Raw genomic sequence first — 16,541 nt, forward strand, 5'->3', positions numbered from 1 at the left:
TATCCCATGACTCCCCTCTTTTAGCTCCCTCAATAGGAACAAAAAGTGAACTACTAAGACACAATTACTACGACATGCCAAAGAGACAGAAGTTACATTATAACTTGATAGTGATCCCCAGTATAATTCTTGTGGGTGCCAAGGTACTTATTTCTTACTTTCCTAATGCCAAGAGCCAGTTCTGGCTTTTCGCTGCTTCACTGCATCAGGAGGTGCTTCAGAAGACGCCCCCCCCAGGAGGCATCAGATGAACCTGCCTTATGCTGAATCAGAGCCTTGGTCCATCAAAGTCAGGATTGTCTACTCAGACTGGCGGCTGCTTTCTAAGGTCTCAGGCAGATATCTTTCATACCAACTACTACCTGACCCCTTTAACTGGAGATTCCAGAGGTTGAACCTGGTACCTTCTGCATGCCAAGCAGATGCTCGGCCACTGAGCCATCATTCAGAAATGGCTGCCTCCATTATAGGAGGATGTTTGGCTTGCAAACTCCCAAGCATTTTGTGATGAGCCCCATCCCCATTGGCAGCTGTTTTGTGGTGACACCCACTCAAATTTCCAAAAGTGCCTGGGAGCTTCAGAAGCTTGCCAATCTTACCTATGGTGACAAACTAACCCATTTAGCTTGGAGCTACTGATAAAAGTTCCTTTAAAAATCCACAAAATAGAAGGGCCAGCTTGAATTCAACATTTAGGAATCCCAAGTTTGTGACAAGTGACTTCTGGCAAACTTATCTAAAATTTCAAGAGGGGAGGGGGAAGAAAGAGGTGTTTATCATGCAGAGATGCTGGGTGTTCTTTTTGCAGAATTGATAAATGTTTTGTAAACAGCAGCCATGTAAGGGCCTGATTCAAATCAGGCCTATGCCACTTGTGGAAGGAAATGTAACCATTTCCCCTGCATTGTTCTCCTGACTTGAAACTGAGCCCTAGAACTGCTGTTTGCTCCAGCGCAGAAAAAAAAATGGCAATAGACAGTGTCTATATCTTTGCACCAACAGGGTCCCAGACTCTGCAGAGGCACTTCAAATTGCTTCCAGTTGACCCTTGATAATTGGGGCATTGTGTGTCTGCCCTCTCCAGTCTGTAGTACTATGGAGCTACATTAACTGTGTCTTTTGGTGGCTTTGCCTGCAAAAATACAAGAGGGACAGTGTTAGGGTTTGGATGCTTGATTATTTCTAGGACTTCAGAAAGGCCAAGCAAATTATCACAGTCTTGTGTAACTTACAGAGGTGCAAATACCAGAAACTCATAATCTCCTTCCCCAAAGCTAGTTTCCAGGTGGGTTAGAAGCTGGAAAGTGGGAATCTCAAGTCAGTAAAAGAAGATAAGGGACTGAACTGATGGCAACAAATGGGAGAGAGGACAGTTAAGATGGACGAGAGAGGGGCTGGATCCTCATACCTGTAAAACAGCAATTTCCATCTTTAACCCCCAAGCAAAAGGATGGAACCCAGTGAGATACAAACACACAACAGTAAGTAACATGACACCTGAGTCATATGATGGGAAGAGGAGGAGTAATTAACATGTGGAATTCACTGCCACAGGAGGTGGCAGCGGTTACAAGCATAGACAGCTTCAAGAGGGGACTGGATAAACATATGGAGCAGAGGTCCATCAGTGGCTATTAGCCACAATGTATAGATGGAACATTTTGTCGGGCAGTGATGCTCTGTATTCTTGGTGGTTGGGGGGCAATAGTGAGAGGGCTTCTGGAGTTCTGGCCCCACCTCCTGATGGTACCTGGGTTTTGGCCACTGTGTGACACAGAGTTTTGAACTGGATGGGCCATTGGCCTGATCCAATATGGCTTTTCTTATGTTCTTATGTGCTAAAAAGTAATCTTATGCATACTTGAATAACTCCTCATTGTCTTGCTACTTCTTTTGTGTGAATGGGCAGAAGGTGCCAAGTACATGGCAGCAGGTCCTCTGCAACCCCCCCCCCCCAAAAAAAAGGCAGTTTATGGCACTACAGGTATGGCTCTATGAACCACTAAATGGTTGAAGACCTCTGGGCTAAGTGAAAACATGCTTACAAAATGTACAAACCTCCTGATCCATGCAGGATAGCTGTTCCTAACATGCATCCCCAACCCTACTCTTGTGTTTTGCATGCAGACACCAGCACAAATCTGCTAGCCTGGGGGAAACAGACCATCAGCATCCCAGTGCACACATAGATCTAGGTGCAGAAGGCTGTATATTAGGGTTGCCAAGGCCAATTCAAGAAATATCTGGGGACTTTGGGGTTGGAGCCAGAAGACATTGAGGGTGGAGCCATAAGCAAAGTTGTGACAAGCACAATTGAACTCCAAAGGGAGTTCTGGCCATCACATTTAAAGGAACCGCACACCTTTTAAATGCCTTCCCAACATTAGAAACAATGAAGGATAGGGGCACCTTCTTTCAGGGCTCATAGAATTGGACCTCCTGGTCCAATAATTTTGAAACTTGGAGAGCATTTTGAGGAGAGTCATCAGATGAACATATGAAGAACATATGAACATATGAAGCTGCCTTATACTGAATCAGACCTTTGGTCCATCAAAGTCAGTATTGTCTTCTCAGACTGGCAGCGGCTCTCCAGGGTCTCAAGATGCTATGAGGAAATTTGGTGCCTCTGCCTCAAAGAACAGCCCCTCCAGAGCCCCAGTTACCCCCAGATCAATTTTCCATTATATTCTATGAGAATCGACCTCCATAGGGAATAATGAAGTGCCCAGCAGACATTCCCCACTCACCCCCAGTTTCTGACGACTCTGAAGTGGGGGACTGGCATCTCTACTCATGAGTTGTTGAACTTCCAACTTGTTCAAAGTAACACAGAGTAACCAAAGGTTCAAGTTTACCTTTCCTACTCAAAGGAGCTCTGAAAAGATTGTGCAACTAATGGAGGGTCTGGGCCGCTTTCACAGCCACTGGGAGCAGCCATGCTCTTCTGCCTACTCCCCCCCGCCCCCATTTAGCCTTAAAGATACAGACATATGATCCCAAGAGGAAGCCTTTCCAAGCAGAGTCTGAAGCCTCCAGAGGTGGAAAGGCACATAGTGGCTGTGGGGGTGGGGCTTCCTCCGACGGCCAGCTGACTGGGAGTGGGAAGGACCCTGGGAAAGCAGGAGAACCCCTGCTGGGACCTGGGGATTGGCAAGCCTACTGTATATGTAAGGAAAAGGAGAAGACTATCTGAACATCCTGCCATTCTCTGCACTGGGACACAGAATGTAGAAATGGTGGGTAGATGAGGATGGGGGAGTGGACTGTAATATGCTGACAAAATAAAGGTCATAAGTTTACAATGTAAGATCTTGTGGAAGACAGAGGATTTTGCAAATGCAGCCATCTCACTTTTTAAAAAGGGCACATGACATTGTTCAGTTGTTACCTCCTCATACTTCTCACTCCGATAGAACTCTGCTTTCGTATCAAGGTACAGGAGAACCAGGTCGCAAACAACAGAGGCCTAGAAGGGTACAAACAAATGTTTACTTTCTGTGGATTGTTAAATGCAGCAATAGCTAACATTTGCAATGATGTATTTAATTGCACTACAAACTTTTTGAAATGTAATTTCTCAATAAGACAACAAATGTGCCTCAATTGGTACATGAGTCAATGTACATGATGGCTGTGTTTGAAACACTGAAAGTGCTAAACAGCACTGATCAGGCAGGCTATAAATGCAGCCTGGTCTGGGGCAAGAAAATGTGGACCATCTTGCTTAATTTCTCTAGTGGATGTCAGCATGAGTTTTTAAAAACTCCCCTGATGAGAGATTTTCATCCCCTGCCCCCAGTTATGTCTTGTGTGCTGAGCAGCCAAGAAGAGTACTTCAGATGAGCAAGAGGTGAGCAGGGTATTTTCTCAATTTCATTGTAATGGGGTGGATCCTATAACTCTGATCCACTAGAAGTGGAGCTCTTCTCTGACAGAAAAGTTGCTGTGAATTTTAGGATCTAGCCCAATGTGTGAAGCTTTGTCTATTTCTCTCCTTCACCACTGTGTCTACATCTCAGGCACTTGCTAGGAGCAGCTCAGTAACCTCTATGTGCCTGTATGCATCTCTCTCATCCAAAAATGCAGAAAGCATCTCTTGCCCTCTCTGAGACATCTACATAGCCAAGGGAGGCAACCCTTGAACCCTGGGTGAGGTTCACTTGTCCTACACTGGCCAAGGGTTTTGGGGGGGGATGGGTGGGCATACTTACAGCACCAAGAAAGGCAGCCCCTGTTCCCAAGTTGACAGCCGTGGGCACAATGCTGAATTTCCCAGCCTAAGGAAAAGGAGAGGAAAAGGAATACAAGGAGAGAAGAAGAGGCCTAGAGAGATCTATTGTGCCTGATCATAGTGAGTGGATCTACTGTGAATGCCTTTTTACCCCATTTTAGAGCTAAAAATTTGTTCTCAAGAGAGCTTACACAAATTTAGAACTGATACCAGTGTTTCAGATGACTTGCTTTATATGCTGAAAGCCAAGTGAGGGGGTGAAGGAAGACAGGATGCAGTCCTAGATTAAGATTAATGGAGGCTGGGCATCCAACAGAGATGGAGAAAAAAAGAGAAAAAGATGAGGCTAGGATGCTTAGTGAGTTGGAGGGGAGGCTGCTGGAAACTGCTTCCAACAGATGTGCATGAAAAGAAGTGTCCCAGGAGAAGTTAACATTCAAATCAACCATGCAGACTCATGCTGACTTCCCCCAGCAGGACTCCTGCAGGGACAATTCAGGCACGTACCTGTCCATGGACAGAAATGTCAAAGCGGATACCATAGAGCTTCAGCAGGCTCCTGTAGTGCTGATTCAGCGGGTCCTGATAATAGAAGGCTGTTCTGAAAGGAAGCAACGTTGATGAAAAATGTATCTTCATAACATGTGGAGATGGATTACACATGTAAGGGATTCATACTGCATGTATCCCTGTCAGGCCCTGTGAAGGAATGAACTTGTAAGTTCTTCCTGTTCCTTCAAGTCCCCCCCACCAGGAGAGACCAGAAAACTCTATAGTTGTCCCAAGACTCTGTGTGGCTATATCACCCCTTTTCCTTGCTTCCTGGAGTGTCAAAAACAAACTGGATAACAAACTGGATAACTGGATAACAACTGCTGCCACCAGTGACTCTGCTAAACAGAGCTGCACATCTAGCACTCTGTATCTTCACTGCTGTTTATAGGCTCTGCTGTTTATAGGCTCTGCTTAAACAGAGCTGCACATCTAGCTCTCTGTATCTTCACTGCTGTTTATAGGCTCTGCCTGCCTGCTCCATTCATACACTAGCACATGAGTGATCTACTGCAGCCTCACAATTTCAAGCTATTGCATTCCTGGAATGGCAGTAGGTAATGCTGCCCCTCCTCATCACCACTCTTCAGATAGCAAGACCAAACAGGTATGGGGGTGCTTCCAGAGCTCAGGCTTACAGCCTTCAAAATATAGAAATTTAATAAATGAATAAAAATAATACACATGGTCTGTTTTAGCATTCAGAAAAAATGAAAACATGCAGTCCCTTTCCCTACATTTGCTGTTTGCCCACACAGTTGTCAGGGATGGGGTGGGGTGTTACTTTATCAGTTCTCCTTAAAGAACACATCTAGGAGATCATCTCCTAAAAACTAGCTTCCACTGGAAAGAAAAAATCCACAACCATTAAAGAATGTTCACATTATTTTCTGATGTTGTTTGGTCACATCACCTGCCTGATCAGGTAAACTCTTAGATAAAAGCCTATTCCCAAGCCATGGCAGAGCTGGTTCACCACCCAAAGTGCCCAAGCAGTTGCTTGGGACATCAAATTGGCAGGAGCTGTTGCCTCTCAGACCAGTTCCATGGTGGGCTGCAAAGCCCATTTATAATTTGCCTTGGACCAGCGTGGTTGAACACATACAGTACCTCTCACCAGGGCTTTTTTGATCAAGAATGCACAGGAACGCAGTTCCAGTTGGCTTGGTGTCAGAGGGTGTGACCTAACATGCAAATGAGTTCCTGAGGGGCTTTTTCTACAAAAAAAGCTCTGCCTCTCACTAATGTTGCTGATGTCTTAGCTTCAACAAGCTACAAAGACCCTTAACAGCTCACTTTGGAGCTAGTGGGGGCATTTGGAAAGAGAGGCCTCCCCACTTATGTTGCTGGTTGTCTGGCAGCCAGACAACATGACATCTGTATACCACAGGGTGCCAATGCTCCCTCTAAGCTGTGGAGCCTTGTGAGCAAAAATTCTGCTTTGTGAGCTACTGGCATTAAAGTTGTAAGTGAACAATTTGGTTACTGGATAAATTAGGTTGCTCTGGGGGCCCCCTTCCTGAGTTAAGACAAAAATGTGAGCCAGAGGCTAAAAAACTGAGCTAGCTCACATTAACAGCTTAGAAGGAACACCTCAAGGCACCTTCTCTGTGCTGTGCTTCCCAGCTCCTTGGGGTGCCAAAAAGATTGGAGCTTGGGACTTAAACTGGAATTACACAATTACACAACACTGTCTTCTGGGCTCAAGCTCTGGCACTGAAACTGGTGCTGGAGCTGAGCCCCAGCACAAATTTACACCCTGGTCCCTAACACCTTGCTGGGATCATGACAGTGAGTCTAACCCCACTCCCCACACAAAAGAACCCTGCTGTTTTTGTTTGCATAATGTCTCTCTCACCTGAAATTATATTTTTTATCCAGCAGACTGAAAGAATAGTGAGGTCTACATTCTGAGGGAGGCTGATCCAAATCACAGTTCCAGTCAATGCGCAGGCCAATGGCTCCCCCCTGTGTAGGATCAAGAACATTGACTACAAATTCCAATTGCTGTTTTGTAATCATTTTTTTTTTAATTTTTCTTGAAAACATTTTACCACACACACCCCTTCAGTCTTGCTCCCAAAATGTAGGAAAACCACAATGTGAGAAGACCCTGTTATCTCAGCAGCATGGGCAGGCTGGAACATCCTGCTGAGATACTGGGAACCCTTGAAACCATATGGGACAAAATGATTAGTTGACTGTGGAAGGAGTGTTTTTAGGTAGTCTTGTTATGAACGCAGGCAGTGATGTGCCTCAGAGCCCTAAGAACACAAAAGTCCTCAGGTAAAAACTCCTTCACACAGCCTGAGGCCTGCTCAATTGTCACTTCCATTTAAACATTTAACTTCCTCGGTCCCACTCATGGAAGATAGGCCTATCAGTGGCTACTAGCCCTGATGACTAAAGGGAACCTCCACATTGAGGCAGTAAACCTCTGAATACCAGTGCCAGAAGGTGACATCAAGGGAAGGCCTCAGCCTCTATGCCCTGTTGTTGGACCACCAGAGTAAGTGGTTGGCCACTGTGTGAGACAGTATGTTGGACTAGATGGACCACCACTGGTCACATCCATGAGGGCTCTTCTTATGTTCTTATGAGCAAGCAGGTCATTGATATTTACCACATTTCCAACCCTGTAATAAACCTACCAAGAGGGCCAGATCTGCAAAATTCTCTCCAGTGGCTTTTATCATGTCATGAATACGGAAGACTGGGCAATAGGGGCTAAAGTGAGCATCGTATCTGCATCCCTTGAAGTAGGAGTCATCGGCAGTCTTTAAAGTGTTGGTCCTAAAAGAGATCCAGAAAAGAACTCATGTCTTTGAGAGATTGTTTCAGTCATTTACTGCTTGGTAAAGTGGAGAGACTTGGTGTCTGAAATAAATAGTTTCTTGTTTTCACTTCAGGGGCCTGAAAATCCTAGGCACAGACAAGAGCATCTTTTTCACAAGATGTCAAAGCAGCCGATCTCTTGTATATTATTTAGGGTTTGGCTATCATGGTATGGATTTTGTATTCCTGTTATCACTGCTTCCTTTTTTAGGACTGGTCCCAACCATTTCAGAAAGGCCTGTGCAAGAATTTAGAGTGGTCAGTCTCCCACTGTGAAGCTCTTAATGATACCCAAATCTCCTGTCTGAAAATAGTCACTTCATATTGCACCTCCCTGCTGTGCCCCTGTGCAATTTCTGTCCATTTTAATGACAATTCTTGTGTAGGAGAACTTTCAGGTTGATCATGCCTCATGTTAATTAGTGGGAGGTACCATTTGGTTTTTCCACTCCAACCACAGAAATGTCTTGGCAAAAACATTGTGGCACCAAGAATTTAAAAAAATAGCATAAGTTTTATGAACTGGAGTCTGCTTTGTCAGGATCCTGAGCTGGCAGATGTATACATATTTTGGGGGGTGGGGGGTGGGGAGCTGTCAAGTCACAGTCAACTTAGGACAGCCTCATAGGGGTTTGCCCCAATACAAGATAGGAACAGAGGTAGTTTACCATTGCCTAATTCTATATAATGACCCTGGATTTCCTTGCTGGTCTCCCACCCATGTACTAGCAAAGACTGACCCTGCTTAGGTTTTGAGATCTGACCAGATCAGATCATATGAACATATGAAGCTGCCTTATACTGAATCAGACCCTTGGTCCATCAAAGTCAGTATTGTCTACTCAGACTGGCAGTGGCTCTCCAGGGTCTCAAGCTGAGATTTTTCTCACCTATTTGCCTGGACCCTTTTAGTTGGAGATGCTGGGGATTGAACCTAGGACCTTCTGCTTACCAAGCAGATGCTCTACCACTGAGCCACCGTCCCTCCCCTAAAGTCTCAGCTATCCTGGTCAATGCAGGTAGGTAGATAGATACATGCATATATGGTTGTTAACTGAAAGTTCCAAAGGTCATGAAATGTAAGGATAGGTTACAATATTATCAGGTAAAGTTCAAATGTGATCCAGAATAGTAACCAGACACTAGCAATGCATGATGATAGGAGGCATCGAAAACCATTTCCTGAGTTCCGCTAGACCAGGGGTGGCCAATGGTAGCTCTCCAGATGTTTTTTGCCTACAGCTCCCATCAGCCCCAGCCAGCATGGCCAATGGCTGAGGCTGACGGGAGTTGTAGGCAAAAAAACATCTGGAGAGCTACCATTGGCCACCCCGCGCTAGACTAACATAATGAAATAATAGAGCCATAGAGTTGGAAGGGACCTCCAGGGTCATCTAGTCCAACCCCTTGTACAATGCAGGAAATTCACAAATACTCCCCCCCCCCCCACATACATCCCCAGGGATCCTTGCTCCATGTCCAGAAGATGGCAAAAACCTCCAGGATTCCTGGCCAAACAAGCCTGGAGAAAAATTGCTGACTGACTCCAAACTGGCAATCAGCATTTCCTTGGGCATGTAAGAAAGGGCCACAAGAACTAAGCATTGATGCAGCCCTTCCCACCATCCTTCTCATGATCTGCCTAATTCAAAGAATCAGCATTGCTGTCAAAAGGCTATCTAGACTGTGCTTAAAAACCTCCAAGGAAGGAGAGCCCTTCACCTCCTGAGGAAGCCTGTGTCACTGAGGAACTGCTCTGTCAGGAAGATCTGCCTAACATTTAGCCAGAAACTCATTTGATTTAATTTCAACCCACTGATTCTGGTCTGGCCTTCTGGGGCAAGAGAAAACAATTCTGCACCATCCTCTAAATGACAGCCCTTCACATACTTGATGGTGATAATATCACCTCTCAGTCGTTTCCTCTCCAGGCTAAACATACCCAGCTCCTTCAGCCTTTCCTCTTAGGACCTGGTCTCCAGACCCCTCACCATCTTCATTGCCCTCCTCTGGACATGTTCCAGCTTGTCTGTATCCTTAAATTGTGGTGCCCAATGAATGCCTGGACTTTGCTCAAGCATCAAGAAATGTGATACATTTCTTTATTAATTCTGATTCTGCAGTTTTGTACTGAAGTTTCCTCTTTATTTATTTATTATATTTATATCCTGCCCTCTCTTATCGGGCTCAGGGCGGCTAACAACAGTTAATAACACACAAAAATAAATATTATGGTAAAAGCATAAAAATCTTTAAAACATCTTAACATATACAGTCTTGAAGCACTTCCATTGTTCTGTTCACTTGCTGCCTTGTAAGTCAGCAACAGTTTTGTGGAAGACTGCAATTTTGGTCTATTGGTTTCTGAGCATTAGATTTGTGCTCATATATTCTTGAGTACGGTGACTGACTTCTTTGTCCTATGTAAAGAGCAGTAAGGCACTGTTGACAGATGATGACATGCCTTTCGCATTGGTGGATGAGTGATGCTCAAACAAACTATACTGGGGAGGGAGTTAAACCCTCTTCCCCCTCCTCCAGGTGGCCCTAATCTAAACTGAGACAAACTTCACCCCCTGGGCTTAGATCTGCATTTTTAGAAAGCTGGGAGGATTCAATCACTGATCTCTCCTGTGCTGTGCCCCAGATTTTCCAGGGCTTTCTGTCTCTAGCCTCAAACTGTTAAAGGATCTCTATTCTTACCTGGAGAAATTGAACTTAGTAAAATTGACACTGTTTTTAATAAGGAGGGTAAAATTCTCTGCTTCAGCCAAGAGTGGTTTCCTAGATGGGAAACAGAACCAACAGACCAAGTAATGGAGGAGTTCATGGTAGGAATAAGAAAATAAGACAATAAATTAAGCTACATGATCAAGAGAAAACTAAGCTATTTGCATGGATTTCTGCTCAAACATGCCCCCTCCCAGGTTCAGAAGATTTTAACTTAAAAAATGAAAGAGAACCAGCATATAGCCCATTTAACTATTGATCTGGCTTTGTGATTCCTAAAGAGCTAACCAATCAGCTGCTTCTGAAAACAGGAAGAATCAGTTGCTCCCAAGTTTGATTCACTTTGGAAGTTTGTCCATCTGTCTAAAAAGGCATGGCTGCATATCCATGGTGATCTCAGCATGTCAGTATGTTTCTGCACTGCCCCCAGAGAGTTGAAGGTGATCAGAAAGAAGAATCACTGCTCAAGGTGTGTGTACACCTCCCATTTTTGGATTTGTACAGGGTCGGCTCTAGATTGTCTGGCATCCTAGTCAAGGCTAACTTCTGGCAACCTTCCCCCTTGCACTGATAACATCACTGAGTCACATGGGGGACACCCAATTCAGCACCCCCAGAAGGCTGGCACCCTTAGCAATCACTTAATTTGCCTAGTGGCAGAGCCAGCCCTGCATATGTAAGTCAGTTTTAAAGAGATGTGATGTCTTTAAGTCACTTTCTGTTCTTCTTAAAAAAGTATTGCTATCCAGATAAGGATTCTGATGGTTTGTGGCAGATTGCCGAACAGACAGCTTTCCTTAGGCAGGATGCTTAAAGTAAGAGCAAGAACTTACTGGGGCAAGGTCTGGTTTTCCACTGGACACCACCCGTAGATTTCACAAGTGCTGTGGGAGATGTTAAAACTGACACACCTCCCTGTTTTTATCCCTGCAAGAGAACAAAACCATCTCAATGCTACTTGACTGTGTCCTTTTCATCCACCTACAAGATGGTATCCATTCATATCTTGACGCTGCATGTGACCACTGTCCCTGACCAGAGGACTAAAGGCTACTGGGAGGCTTCTCACTGCCCTATTTCTGTCAGGCAACTGTCAAGCTGAAGGTACCCTTTAAGGAAGAGGCTGGAATCAAGGAAAGGTCACAATGATGGAACCTGTGGTATTTGGAATTCTTAAGGTAGGAAAGGAAAGTAGGAAAATTATATCTGGTGCAACTGGGAGGAACTACAGGGCAAGTGTCAAAGTTGTGTGATAGATTATGGTGGGATGGGAAGAGAAGACCAAGAAGTAAAAGGATCCTATTACCGTTTCCATGGATTACTGGCTGTCCTGCAACACAGTCTGAATTCTCTCTGCAACTTCCATCAGGAACAGAAGGATGCTACAAAAGACAGAAAAAACTCACAACACTTATTGGTGGTGGTTTATTACTTCTCCATATATTATGTAATTTCAATTTGAAACAATAATATTGAACGTGAAAGAACATATTTCAGGACACATTTACAAGCTCCTATTACAATATGATTCAGAAACTGAACAAGTCAGGACATGTATGGTGGAATGGTCACAAAACTTTGGGAAAGAGATTCCATTGCAGCAATGGGAAACATTATGGACAAAGGACATAAAATTAATAGCAAGCCAAACACATAGAGAACTGGTATAAAATGTTCTTTTGATGATATATAACACCCAAAGATATTGAGAAGATGGACAAAATTTGCAAAGGACTATGTTGGAAGTGTAATCAGATAGATGGTACCTTTTACTATATGTTGTGGTCCTGCAAAAAAAAATTAAAAATACTGGATGGAAATACATACAGAAATTCAAAACATATTAAAAATCAAATTTGTTATGTCATCAGAGACAATACTATTAGGAATTCTACCAGAGAATGTGGATAAAACAATGCATGAACTGCTCAAATATATGTTAACCGCAACAAGAGAAATATCCGCAGCTAAGTGGAAAACTGTGTGTTGCCCAGCTCTGGAGAACTGGATTAATAAGATGCAAGAACATGCAGTTATGGCAAAGTTGACAAATTATATTAATCAAAAACCAAAAGATGAATTTGAAAACAACTAGAAAGTTGTGGAGTTTTATACCATATCAACTATTATGGCTTTCCCTAAGAATTCTAAGAAAGTCTGATGTGACTCGTGTGAACAATCTTTTTCTTTGCCCCTCTGACAGAACTCCAGACAGGCAACTACTGGTAAAACCGTCTGTAGTGAAGCTTACAGTAGAGATACATATGTAATGCTGAGAGTAACAAAAGGTCATCTTATTCACTCCATTGCCACAAAGCTGGATCATTCAGGCCAACACAGCTACAAACTGAGAAGAGATAGATCAAGATGGAAGCAGTGAGCAGTGATTCATGCAATCTAGTCCAGTCCCCCTAGTCCTACCGCAAATGTTGTCAGTCTTTAAGGTGCTACTGGACTCTTACTCTTTTCTAAAGCTGAGAGGAGGTGACTGCTAGATGATACACACAGGACACGCAAGAATCGAGGAAGCCATGCATTGTTGTCAAAGGAATCCATGCACAGGTGATGCTTTATTGCAGAATGGATGAGGGGACCTACCTCTGGACAGGATCCTTGTACTTGTTTTGGTGTAGCTATGAGATTGGTAACCAAAAAGAATACGTTTTCTCCCTAAAGCATTTTTGAAAAACACATTTTTAGTTATTATGCAAAGGTGTTAATTGGGTCTGTGTGGTTTCACCATAGCTGCTGCAGCGATACAGCACAGCAGTCACAGGGCTTCCTCTGCATTTTCCCTGCCTAGGCTCCATCAGCAGCTACTTCCCCTGTCTTAAAAATTTATTATATTTTCAGGGAACTTAAAAAAACCCTGAAAATATAATAAATTGTTATAACTTATAACATCATAGCAACCTGGTTTCCTGAATCCCCAGCTTTAATTTAAAAAAAAGTCTCTATCCTCTTCCATTGCATGAGGAAAATAACCAAAGGGACTAGAAACTTTTTTAAAACTGAGAGTTCAGAGACAAAGATAACATAATGATAAATGAAGTGCCAATGAAGTCTACCAGTGGTGGATGGGGCAGTGACTGTAGCGGGTGACTGGAGAAGGGGAAAATGGGGTTATGTGAGTGGGACCAGACAGATCTGGACTTTCTCATCCACTGGCGTGTCAGTCTGATTTTGTTTTGATCTTTCTTAAAACATTGCAGCAAAACAGGTCTGGGAAAGACTGCAGAAAAGATGGGAAAACCCCTATAGGTGCATCAAAGTGCTGTGATGTGGGGAAATGGGGGAAAAACATGCTTTCCTTTAGTGCATAAGTGACCAAAATGTTGCCACTGGACATAGTGTTGGACTGAGTTTTTTAATTAGAATCTGTCCGCTAAGAATTCACTAAGTGGCTTTGTCAAGGATGTGGCAATTTCAAAGGGGGTTCTGTCATGAGTGGCCTCTTCAGGTGACAGATTACTTGATCTGATTGTGGGGCAAGATCCACTGAGATGTTCTGTACACGCCCTGTTGAAATGAACCAGAGTAATGCGAGAACAATGTTAACCCAAATAAGTCAAAAGGTAATAAGAATAAAAGTTCCTGGTCCACAAACAAGTCAGTCTCCAGCTTTGGAAGCAAAACACTGATTCGAACCTGGCCTGATTTAGCCAGCCAATTTTGACACTGTCTGAGGCAGAAGCATACCTGAGGAGGTTTCACATAATCTGCCACATCCCACAACCGGTCTCCAAGCTCCTTAATGTGTGTGACCGAAATCCCTTTCAGTTTGGTGATCACAGAGATGTGAGGGTCTGCATCCTTCTCCTGGTAGCCCTTTTTGAATAGAAACACCCATCTGCAAAGCAGGAAAGACAGCGAGAAACCCACATACAGTCATATGCCAACCTACCCATGTGCCATGCCAAGATTATCTGACGGAATGGTGTGTACTTTGGAGGGCCATTTCCCAGTCAAAGAAACTTCTCAGGTTGGCTCCTCTCACTCCTCAGTAGCTTGAACATGCACAGGAAGTTGCCATATATTGAATCAAACCACTGGTCTACCATGGCCAGTATTGTTACTGACTGGCAGTGGCTCTCCAGGGTTTGAGACAGAGATCTTTCATGTCATCTACTACCAATCTTTTTTAAAAAACTGGAGATGCCAGGCATTTAAACTGGGATCTTCTGCATGTAGAGAAGATGTTCTGTCACAAAGCCAGAGCCCCACCCTGGCTTACTCTACATGACCTGGGAGAAGCTACATAGGTCGTCATGTATTTTCTGCTGCTGTAGCTACTTTTTTTTTTTTGCCTCAGCAGGAATCTTCACATTTCCTTCAAAAGTCACATCAGGCAAAATTCTGACAGGAATTATAATGTCAAACTATTATTAAAAGTAAAGGAGAACCAGAAGGTAGCAACCCTAGATGTGGGTGGCATGCGTGAAGAAGTCAGGAAACTCGTGCTTCCCTCTTCCATTCCCTCCCCTTCCTGGCTCCTTCTGCCAAAGGCTCACATACAGGAGTAGTTGAAACAATCCTGCAGGCTCAGCCACTGCTCTGGGCACTGCAGTCTGAGGAACTGCTAGCAAAGCCTGTGACTTGCAGTTTCAAGGCTGCCCATCTGCCCTTTCTACCAGCCCTTTCTCTTACCCGAGAATATAGCCCAGGATCCCCAGCTGGATCAAGCGGTGCAACACTCCGACCTTTCTGTTCCTGGTTAGCACAAACTTCTCTGTTTTATAATCCAGAAGTCCCAGGAAGACATTGCTCCAGGGATCCTCCATTGCTGGCTGGCTGTGAAAGACTAGCGGATGCTGACAGCAGCAGACACTGTATCTTGGCCCATTGCCCAGTAGGAGCTCAAAAGGTAAGGAGGCAGTTTTAAAAACCAAAGAAACTCAGGATGTTAACATCAGTATTGGTATCTTCCTAAGCAGCAGGGAGGGAGGGGGGAAGTAAAGTCTGAGGCTATGGACAGGATTCATAGACGTTTGGAGCCTTCTACCTGCTTGTATGATCCTTGCCCCTCCTGGCTGTTTAAATCTGGCATATTGGTACCAGGGCACAGTGGTGCCAAGACCCTGGATCAGAGAAACAGTAAATGCCTCCATGAGAGAAGAGGTGGTTGTCCTTGCCTTGAAGCAGGCTGTGGTGCTCCTGCTCCTAAAGAAACCTAATTGGGACCCATGGTTGTGTTCTATTACTTTAATAGGTGAATTTAAAAATGTTTTGGATAGCACTTTAAATGTTCAGGTCTCATCTATTCATACAACAACCTTACAAGGTAAGTCAATATTGTGACCTTAGGGCAATCACTTTCTTTCACTGTGATCGACCTTATGGGATTATTGAAAGGATAAAATGGGATATTCCCATGGACTGTCGCCTCAAGTTCATTGCATGCAAATGTTAGATTCCCATTGTACAGGTGTAGCAACTAACTTTTTATTTTTTAAAAAGCTTCCCTTAATTGTGAGTGAAATTTGGTACATATACAGGCAGGGACCAACTTTACATTTGAGTTTCAAATATCAGCTTGACCACCACACCCAATTTTCCAGTGGAGGAAGAAAAATGAAAATTACATTATAATGGGGTATCAGTCTCAAAAGGGTATGACAAGCCAGTTTATGTTCAGGACAACATACCAGTAATATCCAGTACACTACCATTAATTTCCAGTAAAAGGTAAAGTTAGGCCCCTGTGCAAGCACGAGTTGTTTCCGACTCTGGGGTGACGTTGCTTTCACAACGTTTTCATGGCAGACTTTTTACGGGATTTTACGGGTTTGCCATTGCCTTCCCCAGTCATCTACACTTTCCCCCCAGCAAGCTGGGTACTCATTTTACCGACCTTGGAAAGATGGAAGGCTGAGTCAACCTCAAGCCAGCTACCTGAACCCAGCTTCCGCCGGGATTGAACTCAGGTCGTGAGCAGAATTTAGGACTGCAGTACTGCAGCTTTACCACTCTGCACTCTTTAATTTCCAGTACCAGGTAGATATTAGGAAAAACTGTTTTACAGTAAAGGTTGTTCAACAGTGGAATCAGCTGGTGAGGAGGTGGTGAGCTCCCCCCCTCACTGGCAGTCTTTAAGCAGCAGCTGGACAAACCCTTGTCAGGGATGCTCTCTGGCTGATCCTGCATTGAGCAGGGGGTTGGACTAGATGGCCTATAGGGTCCCTTCCAACGC

General features: G+C 44.1%; 1 protein-coding gene across 3 annotated transcripts; it reads right to left on the reverse strand.

Annotated features, from left to right (window-relative positions):
* Positions 1-992: 992 nt before the first annotated feature.
* On the reverse strand, positions 993-15,193 carry P2RX6 (purinergic receptor P2X 6). 3 transcript variants are annotated; one of them, XM_060249887.1, is made up of 12 exons: positions 14,999-15,193; positions 14,051-14,201; positions 12,950-13,021; positions 11,658-11,733; positions 11,185-11,278; positions 10,325-10,405; positions 7,438-7,579; positions 6,645-6,754; positions 4,742-4,835; positions 4,215-4,280; positions 3,392-3,469; positions 993-1,132 (listed from the first exon to the last, which is right to left on the reverse strand). In XM_060249887.1, the coding sequence occupies exons 1-12, from the start codon at positions 15,130-15,132 to the stop codon at positions 1,094-1,096; spliced, it is 1,137 nt and encodes a 378-aa protein (XP_060105870.1). In that variant the 5' UTR covers positions 15,133-15,193; the 3' UTR covers positions 993-1,093. The 3 variants fall into 3 exon arrangements, with proteins under 3 accessions (XP_060105870.1, XP_060105872.1, XP_060105871.1); XM_060249889.1 differs by lacking the exon at positions 12,950-13,021; XM_060249888.1 differs by lacking the exon at positions 4,215-4,280.
* Between the last annotated feature and the right edge of the window lie 1,348 nt (positions 15,194-16,541).

Source organism: Heteronotia binoei, chromosome 11 (assembly GCF_032191835.1).
Source record: "Heteronotia binoei isolate CCM8104 ecotype False Entrance Well chromosome 11, APGP_CSIRO_Hbin_v1, whole genome shotgun sequence".
In the NCBI taxonomy this organism is placed as follows: Eukaryota; Metazoa; Chordata; class Lepidosauria; order Squamata; family Gekkonidae; genus Heteronotia; species Heteronotia binoei.

What these genes read in the sequence shown, in the direction of transcription:
- P2RX6 (XM_060249887.1), bottom strand. Translation starts at nt 15,132, where the DNA reads ATGGAGGATCCCTGGAGCAATGTCTTCCTGGGACTTCTGGATTATAAA. An exon ending in ATCCTGGGCTATATTCTCGG is followed by an intron (nt 14,202 to 14,998) that starts GTAAGAGAAAGG and finishes CCTGCTTTGCAG; the next exon opens with ATGGGTGTTTCTATTCAAAA. An exon ending in GATAAAAAATATAATTTCAG is followed by an intron (nt 4,836 to 6,644) that starts GTGAGAGAGACA and finishes GCTTCCTTTCAG; the next exon opens with AACAGCCTTCTATTATCAGG.